At 41.9% G+C, this 15,157-nt stretch overlaps 1 protein-coding gene and 1 pseudogene across 1 annotated transcript; both read left to right on the top strand.

The window, feature by feature from the left end:
- The first annotated feature begins 3,886 nt into the window (after nucleotides 1-3,886).
- Nucleotides 3,887-4,552, top strand: LOC116661921 (annotated as a pseudogene).
- Nucleotides 4,553-13,852: 9,300 nt separating this feature from the next.
- Nucleotides 13,853-14,626, top strand: LOC116661864. The gene has a single exon (XM_032474649.1). The coding sequence runs from the start codon at nucleotides 13,853-13,855 to the stop codon at nucleotides 14,624-14,626; it is 774 nt and encodes a 257-aa protein (XP_032330540.1).
- The last annotated feature ends 531 nt before the right edge of the window (nucleotides 14,627-15,157 follow it).

The following is a 15,157-nucleotide window of genomic DNA, read 5'->3' as shown; positions in this document are numbered from 1 at the left end:
CCTAAAATTTGTATGGAAACACAAAGAACCCAAACAGCCAAATAAATCTTGAGAAAGAAGAACAAAGCTGGAGGTACCATAATTCCTGACTTTGAGCTATATCACAAAACTATAGTCATCAATATAATATGGCACTGGCATAAAAACAGACACATAGATCAATGGAACAGAATAAAAAAGACCATAAATAACCCCACATATATATGGTCAATTAATTTACAACAAAACAGGCAAAAATATACAGTAGGGAAGGGATAGTCACTTCAATAAGTGGTGTTAGGAAAACTGCATAGCCATATGCAAAAGAAGGAAATTGAACCCTCATCTCACACCACATACAAAAATCAGCTCAAACTGCATTCAAAATTTGACCTTAAGACCTGAAGAAATAACATTCCTAGAAGAAAACACAGGAGGGTAATAAGCTCCTTAACACCAAAGTCATGGTGATGATTTTTTCAGATGTGACACCAAAAGCAAAGTCAACGAAACAGAAAATAAACAAGTGGGATTACATCAAACTAGAAAGCTTCTGCACAGCAAAGGAAACCATCAACAAAATGAAAAGGCAACCAATGCAACGGGAGAAGATATTTTCAAACCATGTACTAGATAAAGGGTTACTATCCAAAATATATAAAGAACTCACACAACTCAAGAGTAAAAGACCAAACAATCTGATTTAAAAATGGGCAGAGGAAATAAATAGACATTTTTACAAAGAAGACATCCAAACAGGCAACAGGCACATGAAAAGATGATCAACATCACTCATCATCAGGGAAATGCAAATCAAAACCACAATGCGACATCACCTCACACCTGTTAGAACGTCTATCATCAAAAAGACAAAAAACAACAAGGGATTGTGAGGATGTTGAGAAAGGGAAGCCTTATGCACTGCTAACGGGAATGTAAATTGGTAGAGTCACTATGGAAAACATGGAGGGGGCCTCAAAAATTATAAGCAGAACTACCATATACTCATATAAATACTACTATGAACTACTAAATACAATATGAACTACTATTCGTATAAACAGAAATACCAGAATAGGAATCCAGCATTCCATTCCTGGGTATATAGCTGAAGGAAATGAAATCACTATCTTAAAAAGGTATCTGTACCCCTATGTTCATTGCAGATTACTTACAATAGCCAAGGCATGGAAACAACCCGAGTGTCCAACGATGAAACGGATAAAGAAAATGTACACATGTACCATAGAATCTTATTCAGTCACAAAAACGAAGGGAATCCTGCCAACTGCACCAACGTGGGTGGACGTTGAGGGTATTATGCTAAGGGAAATGAGTCAGACAGAGACAAACACTGTGTGCTATCACTTATAAATGATATCTACAATGAACTCACAGATACAGAGAACAGATTGGTGGTGGCCAGAGGTGGGGGTGGGAAGTGGAGGAAATAAGTAAAGGTGGTAGAAAGGTAAAAATGTCCAATTATAAGATAAATAAGTTCTGGGAATGTAATGTACAGCATGGTGACTATAGTTCACAGTACTTATTATATGTTTGAAAGTTGCTAAGAGAGTAGATCTTCAAAGTTCTCATCACAAGAGAAACAACTGTGTAACTATGTGAGGTGATTAACGCTGACTAAACTTATTGCGGTCATCATTCTGCAACATATACATATATAGAATCATCATGTTGCATACCTTGGACTAATACAATGTTACATGCAAATGATACCTCAATAAAACTTGAAAGAATCTCAATTTGGTAGACTGAGTAAAGCAGACTGCCCTCCTTAATGTGGATGAGCCTCATCTAATCAGATGAAAGTCTCAACAGAACAAAAAGACTAACCCTCTTTTGAATAAGAGAATTCCTCCTGCCTTTAATCCAGGACACTAGTTTTTCCTTGCCTCCAGACTTAAACTAAAGCATCAGCTCCTCTCGGTTCTCCTCCTATCCAGGCACTCCTGCGTCTCTAGACTTCTGACTGCAGATCTTGGGTCTAGTTTGCCTCCATAATTGTATGAGCCAATTCTTTTCAGTAATTAATCCTCTTGATTCTGTTTCTCTGGAGAACCCTGGCTAGTACAAATACTGACCACAAGCATTTCACTTTATGGGCCTATAATCGTATTTTTAAACATATGATCTGCTCTGAAGTTTTCTCATTCTGTGTTTATACTTAGTTTCATATTCTTCATTAAAGAAAACCCAGATGAAATGCTTTCGTTTACACATGTGCATATTTCCTTCACGGAAATGCAAGGTCCCAGCCCGTGCTTGTTTGCTGGTTTTCCCTGAGAAAAGTGGGTTTTTAAGTTTTAGATTTCTCTTAGTTATAATATATATTTTACTATTGCTTACTTTCCTAGGAGGTAATGATGAAAAATACAATATGTGAGAAACATGATTACAATCTCTTAGTACGCATAAAATCATTCAGTAGTATTAGTATTTTAAATACCCCTGGAGCAAAACTGGAGGGGTGATACAAAGACAATTCGAGATCAGTGGTATTTCCTACCACTGTGGCTCATTCCACAGAACATAATTCAGGGCTTAAATTCAGGGTTTGCTGAGTGGCAGTCGGAGTACAAAAGAGGTTGGAGGGATGATACACGCAGACGGGGAAGTGCTTTCTCTCACACTGCACCTAAGCCTTTCGTTTTCTGACGGAGAAAAGAGAAGTGTGCACTCACCCGGGAGGAAGGGCACTGGTAAGCCAGGTGGGGCACTGTGTTTCTAGCACTGTGCTGAGACATTAAGAGATGAGAGAGAACAGAGGGAGTGAAGAACGACTTCAAAAAGGGTAAACCTGGAGAGGTGGAAAGATTCGCTGAGACTCTGGAGGTGGTGCTCGGCTATCAGAGAAGTATGAACTTGACCACGAACAGAAAGAGAAAGGTGGAGATCACTGGAGTTACTGAGGTCCAGGAACTGAGTGAAGAGGCTATCAGCAGTGCGATTGGCTGAAGTCACTGAAGCTAGCTGCCCTCCAAATAGGGCTCTGGGATAGCAAACATAACCGAGGATACCACAAAAACACTACGTTTGACGAAACAATCACATTAATTGGAGCTGCCAAATCAGTAGTAAGAATTATTTCCAGAATTATTGTGATTATGAAAGCTTATGTCTCAACCTACTATTCTTCCAACAGAGAGAGCAAACTAAAATTCCTAAAGATATGCATCAGGTCTTTTTAAAATTATTTGTGTTATTTAATATATTTATGCAATTTAATATAAACTATAGAAATTAAAGGTAGTGAAAAGAAGTCATGGAGTAGTCAATGAAACAAAAGATATGTGGGCTGATTATTTATATTGCTTCTAATTGCAAAAAGAATTTATCTGATAATGTGATTGTATAAAATGTACCAATATGTATATATACATACCTATATGTGTGTATACACATACACTAATATATATGTATATATACATATATGTGTGCATGTGTATACACAGAGAGATAGATAAAATCAAGCATATATAAAATAACGGCAAGAAAGCTGTCTTGAAAAGATTGGGAAATTATTAAGCAGAAGAATTAAATGAAATAAAATGCCAACATTTGAACAACAACAACAAGATACTATTTAAATAAGTTGCTCAAAGAAATAAAGAAATTAAGCAAGTGGTTAACTCAAAACAGTTGCACTTATATTCATGAGTAACATTTTAAAATATCATACAGGCCACATGCTCAGGGCAGTCTTCCTGCCTCACCCAGGCTTGGATGGAGCCTTGAATACCGCGCTCGCACCCCGCCCCCTTGGCCCCTCTTCTCCCCCCTCCCCCCAACCCCCCTCTGCCCACAACTAGTCATCCCCTCCCCATCTCAAGCCCAGGTAAGGGAACCACATTCCGGTCCATCCCAGAGCTTCCGCCCTGACCGGAGTCACCTGCCTCCGGCCACCCTCATCGCCCACCCAAGGGATGCTCTGAGTCCCCCGCTTCGGCACCTCCTCGACCTTGGCCTTCAGGCCCGCCGCGCCCCCTGCCGCCAGCCATGACGCCCGCGGGGCCCTCGCAGGGGCGTCAGAACTACCACCCCGACTGCCAGGCCGCCACCAACAGCCCCGTCACCCTGGAGCTCCACGCCTCCTACGTGTAGCCTGGCCATGGCCTTCTACCTCGACCGCGACGACGTGGCCTTGAAGCACTTGGCCAGCTTCTTCCTGCGGCGCTCGCGGCACCTGGGGGAACGGGCCGAGAGCCTGATGCGCCTGCAGAACCAGCGCGGGGGCCGCCTCTGCTTCCACGACATCAGGGAGCCAGACGCGATGCCTGGGAGAACGGCCTCCAGGCCATGCAGTGCGCCTTGCGCCTGGAGAAGCGCGTCAACCAGAGCCTGCTCCACCTGCACCAGCTGGCCAGCGACAAGAGCGACGCCCACCTGTGCCACTTCCTGCAGAGCCACTGCCTGAACCAGCAGGTCGAGTTCATCAAGGAGCTGGGGGACCACATCACCACCCTGCACAAGATGGGGACCCCGGAAGTCGGCATGGCAGAGTACCTCTTCGACAAGCTCACCCTGGGCGACAGCGACAAGAACTGAGCCTGGACTGGAGTTCCCCGTGGTCACGGGGTGACTTCCCGAGGTCACCCTGCCTGGCATGCATACGGCAATATTGCCCTTGCAAAAAAAAAAGTTCACTTAAATTTTTCTTCTTTCATTGTTACCATTTCTTCCAATAAAGGTATTGGTTCTTAAATAGATAAAGGTCTCTGGTTGATTTGCTTGTGCACATCTCTCACTTTGTAAGTTTAAAACAGGTATGCAGGAGTCTCTCCACCCACCCATGACCTGTCCACATGCAGCTCGGGGTCTCCATGGATGGAGGGAGAAGGTACTGCATGGAACCATTGAATACACAAAATCAGTGTTCCTCTGATGAACAATGAGTGAGTAGGTGGGGGAGGGGTCATCTGAGGTCCTAGTCTACGTGACACCTGTGTGTGGTAATATTATATTTAAACATAGTATGGAATGTATAATACTGGTGAACTCTTAAGGAGAAGTGAGAGTGAGAATGGACAGGGAGCAAAATAAGGGTGTCTTCAACTTGACGTGAAAACGTTTAGCTCATTATGAAATCTTAGCGTGTGTTGCTTCTGGGCAGCAGCCTGGAGGTCCTAGAAGCAGGTATGCAGAGTCCGTCCTTGACAGTCTCACCCCTGCCAACAAGGATAATGGTAACTGAGCCTTAGGTGACGTTCCCATAGATGCAGAAGTGACTTCCCAGGTCACCCTGCCAGTTATGCATATTGCCCTTACAAAACATCCAAAGATATGTATTTTTCCTTCCATTGTACCCTTTCTTCCACTAAAGGAACAGAATACCACAAAAACCTCAAACTACCTCATTAGAAGGGCTTAAAAATTAAAGGTCATGGCAAAGGTGAAATTTGTGCTATTGAATATAAAGTAGAATAAATCTCCCTGAATAAAACCCAGGATTCTCATTGCTTTGAAGAATGTCAGGGGAGCAGGAGAGTGGAGGCTGGGAGATAAGTTAGGAGATACTGGAGCAGGTCCATAGACACAATGGTGGTTTCACTTGTGGTGGTCACGGAGAAAATGAAGAGACCTACACAAATTCCAGATGGATTTTGGACATGAGATAAGCTTTGTTTATGGGCCAAAGGTGAGCAATGGGAAATTGGGAAAATAATGCAGGGTTCAGGGTTTGCAATTGAATACCTGGGTTCAAGGTGTTGCTATTCATTAATCTGGGGTCTTTGGCAGGGAGCCAAAAAGGATGGGCAAAGGCATGTCATATAAATTATGAGATGCCTACTAGATATGCAAGTGGAAATTTCTTTCAGGTAGCCAGAAAACTAAATCTGGAGCTCAGGTGGAAATCAGGCAGGACCCTTTGGGGCCTTCCTAGGAACAGACCCCACTGTGTCCTCCTCTTGTTTGTAGAAGATCGTGAGCCTTCTAGGCCTTCCCTGAATTCCAAAGAGCAAATTTAATCACAGAAATGAGAAAATGGAGAAACAAAGGAAAAGAGTCAAGGAAGACCAGATAATAATAGTTTAGCCATAAAACCAAGTCAAGGACCTTTACTTCCTCTTCAATGGCTGTAGATAATATCCTGAACATATCCCTGAGTTGTTTTGCAGATACTAAAATCCCACCCAGTGGAAAATGTTAACTGCCTGCTGACCACAAGCATGTAGAACCCAGGATGGTTAGAACCAGAAGGCTGATGATTGAGATTCCTGAAACATCATGCTGTTACCTCACTACCAACCAATCAGAGAATGAGCACAAGCTGATCATACACATTGTGAGTCTAGTCTTCACAATGTCCCTAAAAACCCTTCCCTGAAAGCCACTGGGGAATTCAGATCTTTCCAGCATGACATGCTGGTTCTCATTGCTTGGCCTGTAATAAATGCTGTACTTACTTCACCACAACCTGGTCCCAGTAGACTGACTTCACAGCGCATCAGGAAAGGAGACCTAAGTTTGGTTCAGTAACAAGGTGGGAAGTCAGGTTTGAAAATACACATATGGGAGACATCAGCCTCTTGATGGTATTGGGTTCACGCGAGGGGATAAGGTGACCACACAGACAGTGGAGAGAATATGGTACAGCCAGCCCCCCAGCCAGGGAAGCTGACATTCAAGAGGATGAGATAAGGTGCTGGAACACCCACCTCGACCATTACTTCATTCCACACTGTGACTACCTTCGCTCAGAGTTTATCTCAAAATTAGCCTGTTCTAACCTGAATGTGGCCTCTGGTTTCTCCTTTCTAGTTGTGGAGGGGCGTAGCCTATTACCTTGTCTTCATGACTCTAAGTAGAAAGAAATTATTTCCAAGTGAAAGAATTCCCAAGGCAATTACTGACCTGCTTCTCTAGGTGTTTGTTTTGCAGTTTGCCTTTAAAAACTTTTCCCCTCTCTCAATCCAATCTCTATTTGACCAGATGAAATGCTTTCCTATGTAAACTCTAAAGTTGTCCATATCTTGGAAAAAATACTCAAAACATTTTCTCTCTTCTGGGCCAAGTGTAATTTACAAAGATCAAACTTAAAAATATAAAACGAAGTATGACTGAAGCATTGTGCTGTACACCAGAAATTGACACAATATTGTAAACTGACTATCCTTCAGTTTAAAAAAGTAAGTGTGTGTATATATATATATATTTACACACTTTGTATCCTGTGTTCAAAGACTTGAGTCTTTTTAAAGCTACCAGACTGCTTTAAAGCATTTAGTAAAATATGAACAAATTTTGCTAAGCAGTAATTTCCTTCCACATTTCCCCAAGACTACACTTGAACATTTTCTTAAAAATGAGAATCATGGCCTTTGGAGTTCAGTCTCCAGAAAATTCAATTGTCCCTTCACTCTTCGTTGTCAAACTTGGTGTTTGTTCAATATATGTCTTTCTCTGCCTGCTTTGAGGACCTCTCCTGTCTCTGAGTTTGTCTCACATCTTACTTGTGGGCAAAAATAAATAACAAATGGCAGCTGCATTTTAATTGGAGGTAACATTTAGAAATGATAAAAGCAACTTGAATAATAAGAACATAGATTCTAAGTCAGTCATTAGGAGGCTTGATTTTTTATCCTTCATGTTTGAAGCAGTTTCTAATAATATGCTATCATCTGTTTTAAAGCATTTATAAAATGGCACTGCATAGATTATTCACAAGTCTCTTGAATGTGATAAATTATTATAGAAAAGACAGTGCTATTAATTATGCCTTAAACATCAGTTGCATATTCACCAATGTTTCTTTACATTAAAGTGGCAATAAAAGTTATTTTCGTGTTGAAAAAAGTCAAGTGAAAAAAGAATTTTATTTTCCCCATATTCTCGAATCTAGACTGATACACTTTTAACCTCTTAAAATTTCTATTTGTAGGTATAAATACAGATGAAAAGAACATATTTCAATTTTATAAGACATCTAGCCTCTAGAATACAAAAGAACTCTGTGAAATATAAGTGAGATAGAAAAAAATTAAAATTGCATTGTGCACTCTAATTTTAAAGCAGTCTCTATAATCCTTCACCGGGAAAGTGTCTCTAAATATTTATTCTCACTCCTGTGTGGGATATTGATGCCATCTTCTGGAAACAGTCCCTTTACCTAGGAATATTCAAATTAACAGGCTCTACTAACATCAAATAATTTGGTATTTCCCCACAGAATCACCAGCTGACATTTTCTAGGCTGAAAGCAATGCTGTAAAAGTGGAATGAGGCCAACATACTGGCTCTCCTTAGTAAACAGGAATAGGGTGATTTTATACCATCACTGTTCTGACAGTCTGCTAGTACCGATATGCCAGAATAGATGATCAAACCTCAAAAAGAGAACCTACAAAAATCAAACATTTGGAAAATACTAAGTGTTCATGGAGAAATGGAACAACCAAAACGGTGTGAGAAGAAGTCCAAACTGGGGAAGAGACTGGTATCATGCGGTGAACAGGAGCACACATGATGGGGCACAGTTCCATTCTCTAGGAGGTAACGCTCACACACATGTGCAAAGCAGTGCTCACAGGATGTCCTGAGCAGCACTGTCCTTAAGGGCAAAAAGTGGAATTCGCCCACATGGTCTTCCATGAGAGAATGAAATAATTTCTTCACTGGAAAAGAATACACACTGGATATTATACAACAGAGAAAATTAATGTCCAGCAGCTGCATGCATCAGTATGAAGTTCAAAAAAGAGACATGCTCTCGGATTACATTCACGTAACACTAAATGAGGTAAAACTGAGTAACAAATTGTTTATATGCTCAACATGTAGGATAAAAGCAGAATAAGTAATGTGCATTTGGACGAGGAGTCACTCTTGAACAGAGGAAGGGAGATCAGTGAGGAGCAGACAGGAGACTCTGAGGTACTGATAATATTCTGCTTCAAATTTGGTGTCAGGCACACAGCACTCATTTAACTGTTACTGGTTAAATTCATAGGCGTCTTTTTGTAAGCGTGCTGTTTTTTGTAATTAAAAACGTGACTGTGAGACAAATTTATTTTAGGGTTGGCAGTTTGCTTGGAGGTGAACTCTTGTGCACTTGCTTCTCTAGAGCGAGGGAAATTGTTTACAATATTTATGGTGATTTGGACACAACACCCTATAAAGGCCTACCTACACCAAATTGGTCTTGATATACAATAGTTTTAATACATTATTATATTTGATCTGCTAATATTTGTTGAGGATTTTTGCCTGTATGTTCATGAGAGATGCTGGTGTGCTCATTTCTTGGAATGTCTTCGTCTGCCTTTGGTATTAGGATAAGGCTGGCCCCACAGAATGAGTTAGGAAGCATTCCCTCAGCTTTTATCTTCTGGAAGAGACTGTAGACAACTGATCTAATTTGTTCCTTAACCGAACTGGTAGAGTTCATCAGGGAACCCTCTGGGACACAGGGCATTCTGTTGGAAAGTTAATTATTGATTCGATTTTCTTAATAGACAAGAGGCCTATTCAGATTATCTATTAGATTATTATTATTTTTTTAAATGGAGGCACTGGGGATTGAACTCAGGACATTGTGCGTGCTAAGCACGCACTCTACCACTGAGCTATTCCCACCCCTCCAGATTATTTTTAAGTGCATAATGAATTCAAGACTGAGGAGTTAACCTGGAATTAGACACCATCTAGATTTTTTTCATGTCATTTATAATTTTTCACATTGTTTTTCCCACATTTAGTTGGACAATATTTTTTCTCACCTTTATGCAATCATACCAAAGTATTCAACTTAGCTTTAAGTATTACCTATTCTCTCTTATACTGCTGGTATTGCTTTTACATCTTAATTAAATTATTCAGTTACCAGAACATGTACAAGCACTGTAAGGAATCTCATAACAAACACAGACCGCTCTTGGTAAACATTCACCTCCCCATGGGAATGGACCAACAAAAGAGTAGCCTACTAGCCCTGAGCCTTGAGTCTGCCCTTCTCGTCAGCCGGCTTGCTTGACAGAGACAGTAGAAGGTACTTGTTAATTAGGTGAACCAGCTGAGTAGACCGAGCTTTGTTAAACGAGCTCATGATACATTAGATACCATATAAAGTATTTCAGTATAAAAGAAACCTGCACTGGAGAGCATGGTGCCCTGACATTTATGGTCTCTCACTTCTTTCAGGACTTCAGTGATCTCCCTATAGAATGGTGAGAACAACTGCACCCACTGAAGGGCTGTTCTAGAAGAGGGAATCTCTTGGGACTCCTTGGGGGGGGGCTGCAGAGGAAATGGAGAGGAAACAGCATTTACAGCCTATTTCAAGACTTTTGCATATATTACATAATACAATGCAATGTTTAGGCTACACAGGTCTAAGGTCCTTATTTTAATCAATGCAAATTAGAAGGATCCTTCTGTAAAACAAGATTATTTTTACCACACAGCAGATGGCCAAGAATAATGACATTTTGGAACTGATTATAACAAAAATAAATTTTAAAAAAGTCCTGTATGCCAGGTGTCGTCACTCACCCCTGGTTAATATAGTAGTCTTATACATTCTTTGTTTATTTTATTATTCAGATCATGCTCTACAAAATGTGAGCTTGGTGTGTGTGTTTTCTGTAACAATTGCAAAGTCTAAAAGATTAAGTCTGAAGTTAGAGAGAAAGGCAATTCCTAAAGCCAGGGCAAGAAAAGGGTTGAATGAAGTGTGTGTGTTTTCAGAAAATCTGAGTCACTGCTGTCTTATTCCCAAAACCGTCTGTAAGTAGATCCTGTGAGAGACTAAATGTGACAGAAACAAACAAACAAAAGCAATGAAAAGAGTAATTATTTTAAATGAGAAAAAGTAAATTGTGTACATTTTATTTTAAAATGCCCTTTTCGGGGGAGGGTAAATAGCCCAGTCGTAGAGCACGTGCTTAGCATGCACGAGGTCCTGGGTTCAATCCCCAGCACCTCCATTAAAAATAAACCTAATCCCCCTCCAAAAAAAAGTCTTCAAAAAAATGCCCTTTTCATTTCTATTGCTGCCCATCTCTCTCCCTTCCCCTGCTACTTCATATAGGGGCTTAGGAGTGAACATGGAGCAAAAGAAAATAGGAAAGATCATGAATTTAAAATATATCATAAATGAATGTAGAAACAGAAAGCATGGAATAAATTATTTTATACTGTATTTGAAAACACAACTTTTATCTCTATTTTCTCTCAAATTATTTGACACTGAACTCAGAAACGTAAGCAACAAGTGAAAACCAAACTTGGTTTTCCTCTGTAAACATCTTGCTCCTTTCTCTTAAAATAAAGCCTGTCTCTAATATAGAAAATAAAAATGATATTCCAGGGAGATCATGAGCATTGGCGGTGCCCATCCATTCAATTTATGGAAGTCGATGCGGCCCCCTTGAAGGCACACACAAAATCTTAAAACCTATGACCAAAATAGTGTTCAAATATTGAAATGAAAATGACAGTGAATTGGTAAAAACATTCAAACCACTAAAAATTTATTTTAATAGGCACTGAAGAGAACATACTGAATGTGTTTCAGAATCCAGAATATGACTGAATGTGTGTATGATTCTACTTCATCCTTCTTGCTTTATTAAAATTTGGGACATCGTGTCAAGTAAAGACAGTGAGTTATAAGAAATCCCAGCTTTGCTTATTTCACTCCAAGGTGATAGTTGGAAAAAAAAAAAAAAGACTGGTGTTCATAAACCTGATTCTATGCCATCCATGAAAACCAGTGATCTGGATTCCATTCAGAAGAGCTTACCCACTCCATAAATTAGGACGATGGGAGCTGCCCTCAGGTGCTCAGTCCACTGACACCACTCTTATACAAGACACAACTGTGGGGGCCTGGGTACCTTCTCCAGTTTGAATGCCACGGCCTCCCACCATTCTTGCTTAGTTTTCATACACTTAGTTAAATAAATGCTTCCCACTTTGTTGTAAGTCTTTTGATGGATCTCTAGAGACTCTGAATGATCGTCTAGGCCAATTTCACCAGGGGCATCAATGTATCTTCAGGGATAAGATTTCCTCAAACTCCTCACACCACCATTCTGAAGTCCACCCTCCCTCAGAATCTTCAAGGTGGCTATCTGAGGTGCCCTTGGAAAGGCATCATTATTCATCTTCATCCATCAGTTAACACATAACCAGATGCACGAGATACAGGGAGAATCAAACCTCTCAAAAGTGGGAGCATAAGAGAGCAAGGTGGTTGAGAACCACTGAGTCTAGAATATCGATGCCAGCTGCAACAAACAAACTGACTCACCATTGCAAACTGGACCAAGTGAGTGGCAAACAGAGCCTGCTGGGAGGTGGACATGTGGGGTAATGTGTTGAAGAATATGGTACAAAATGGTGAATTTTTACTCTCTCCCATCTGCCTGGATATGACTACTGTTAGTAGAAGTTGAGCCCAACAAAGGGCTAAGAGGAGGCCTTGAGTGCTTCTCAATCTTTAACTTGTACATGAATCACTAAGGATCCCATTAAAATACAGATTCTGATTAAGTTGATCTGGGGTCTGGTCAGGAACCTGCATTTCTAGCAACTCCCAAATAATGCCAGTACTGCTGGTGTCTATGGAGCACACTTTGAGTAGCAAGGTTTTAGAGCACTAGGGATGAAATCTACTGAATGAGCAGATGGAGGGAGGAGAGACAGATGACCCTTACAGATATGTGGGATAGATGTGGGTTCTGATGAGGCAAACAAGATATGAAGACTTTCCCTTCTCCTGACTTCCCAAGTCATCAACTAGTTTAGTAATTCAAAACTGTATCATTCTGTGGGGGGGAAAAAAAGCAGTTTTTTCAACAAATAGTGCTGGAAAAACTGGATATTCACATGCAGAAGAATGAAGCTGGACCCATACCTTACATCATATACACAATTAACTCAAAATCATCCAAAGACCTAACAGTAAGAGCTAAAACTATAAAACTCAGAAGAAAACATGGGGGAAGCTTTATGCTACTGGATTTGGCAATGATTTCTTGGATATGACATCAAAAGAGCTGGCAAAAAAAGAAAAAATAGGTAAGTTGCCATTCATCAAAATTAAAAGCTATGTGCCTCAAAGGACAGTATCAAGAGAGTGAGAAGGCAAAGAGAAAATATTTACAAATCATGTATCTAATAAGCACTTGATATCCATAATGTAGAAAGAACATGTAAAACTTGACAACACAAACGACAAAACACCCGATTTTAAAATGGGCAAACAACTTGAATAGAAATTTCACCAAGAACGATAAATAAATGGTGAATAAGGACATGAAAAAACACTGAACATCACCAATCATTAGGGAATTGCAAGTTGAAACCGCAAGGAGGTACCATTTCTCATCCATTAGGATGGTTACAATAAAAAACAAAGTAGAAAATAAGTGTAGGCAAAGATGTGGAGAAATTGGAAACTTTGCACATTGTTGTGAAAGTATAATGGTGCAGTTGCTATGTAAAACAGTATACAGTAGTTCTTCAAAGCATGATGAATGGAATTACCATATGATGGAATCATTACACTTCTGGGTACAACACCCCAAATAGTTAAAATTAGGGACCTGAAGAGATATTTGTACATGAGTGTTTGAAGCAGCAAGATTCACAAGAGCCAAAAGATGGAAACAACCCAAATGTCCACTGACAGGTGAATGGTTTAACTAACTGTGAGATATAGATATAGATACAGATACAGATATAGATAGATATAGATATAATCTCGTAGTGGAATAATCATCAGCCTTAGTTGAAATTAAATTCTGATACATGCCACAAGTTGGATGAGCCTTAAGCCAAAGTATTTTATGCATACACTTACATGAGCTATACGAGAGGGGGACAAGTACCTGCTGAGGGTGGTGTGGACATGAGCTTCTCAGCCAGGAGCCAGAGCCGGATCCTGAAGCCACACAGGTGCAGACCCTCAGAGCCTCCCGGCCCCGCGCCCCCTCCGACATCTGGGCACCAGCCTGGGCGGAGTGGGCACGGGCAGATCTCAGTGCTGCGCTGGCAGCGGGATCCGAGAATCACGACCCCTTCCCTGGTCGGCTGCCCAGCAGACCCACCTTCCCGGCGCAGAGGGAAGCGCGCAGAGCCCCGAAGGAACGAGTACCCGCGTGCGGCGCCTCGGCTGCTGCCCTCCAAGAAAATTCTGGACACCTGCCTGGTGTCCTGCCCTCCGGTGGGGTCGGCCGGCTGCGACGCCCGGGGCATGGCTTCGGCGGGCAGCGGCATGGAGGAGGTGCGCGTGTCGGTGCTGACCCCGCTGAAGCTGGTCGGGCTGGTGTGCATCTTCCTGGCGCTGTGTCTGGACCTGGGGGCCGTGCTGAGTCCCGCCTGGGTCACGGCCGACCATCAGTACTACCTGTCCCTGTGGGAGTCCTGCCGGAAACCCGCCAGCTTGGACATCTGGCACTGCGAGTCCACGCTCAGCAGCGGTGAGGGCCCGGCGCTCCGCGACCCCTGCGTACCGCCCCGCGTCCCGCTGCCTGGACAACCACCGCCTATTCCCTACACCTTGTGTCCCCCACCCTCGTCCGCCCCTCTCCATCCTGGCCCTTCGCGGACCCTCGGGCTCGGGCCACCTCCCTGTTCTCCACCCCTTTCCTCTCCCTGGTCCTGGTCTCCAAACCCAGTGTGATGTCCCATGCCCTCTCCTCCCGTGGCCATTCCTTGGGCTCTGGAGTAACACGTCTGCTATTTTGGGTAATTGTTATCATTTAAGGCGAGAACCATGTGGCTCTGTTGGAAATGCAACGCCTTCCACACCTCACTTAAAAAAGGCACAAGCAAAAACGATCCAACTCCACCAAGATGCTTCCTCCTCTCTCAAAGAAGAGTTTGCCTGAGTTTTCCTCTTAGTGCCCATGTTTCTGCCTCTTGTACTCAGTTTTATCTGGGTTTCCCCCAATGAGTTTAGGCTTGGATTTTAAGTTCCTGAATTTCTGAGGGATCAGATTGTTGGGAGGGAGACACGCTTAATTTCCTTTCCTTTTTTGGTGACACTGTCTTTGGTTGCGAGTTGCCCTTCCTTCTGCCCCACTCCAAATGCCTCCTCTGTCCTCTAAGGACTCTTTCTCTTCTCCATGAGCAACTCTCAGAACCCTGGTGGTTGTAGCTTATTCAAGCAGCACCGGAAGCTGCAAATGGATATCCCCTGAGATAGCTCCCA

The sequence above is a fragment of the Camelus ferus genome, chromosome X (genome assembly GCF_009834535.1).
Source record: "Camelus ferus isolate YT-003-E chromosome X, BCGSAC_Cfer_1.0, whole genome shotgun sequence".
NCBI lineage: Eukaryota > Metazoa > Chordata > Mammalia > Artiodactyla > Camelidae > Camelus > Camelus ferus.
Note: the sequence above shows the minus strand (reverse complement) of the source record. Positions and strands in the feature narration are given on the sequence as shown.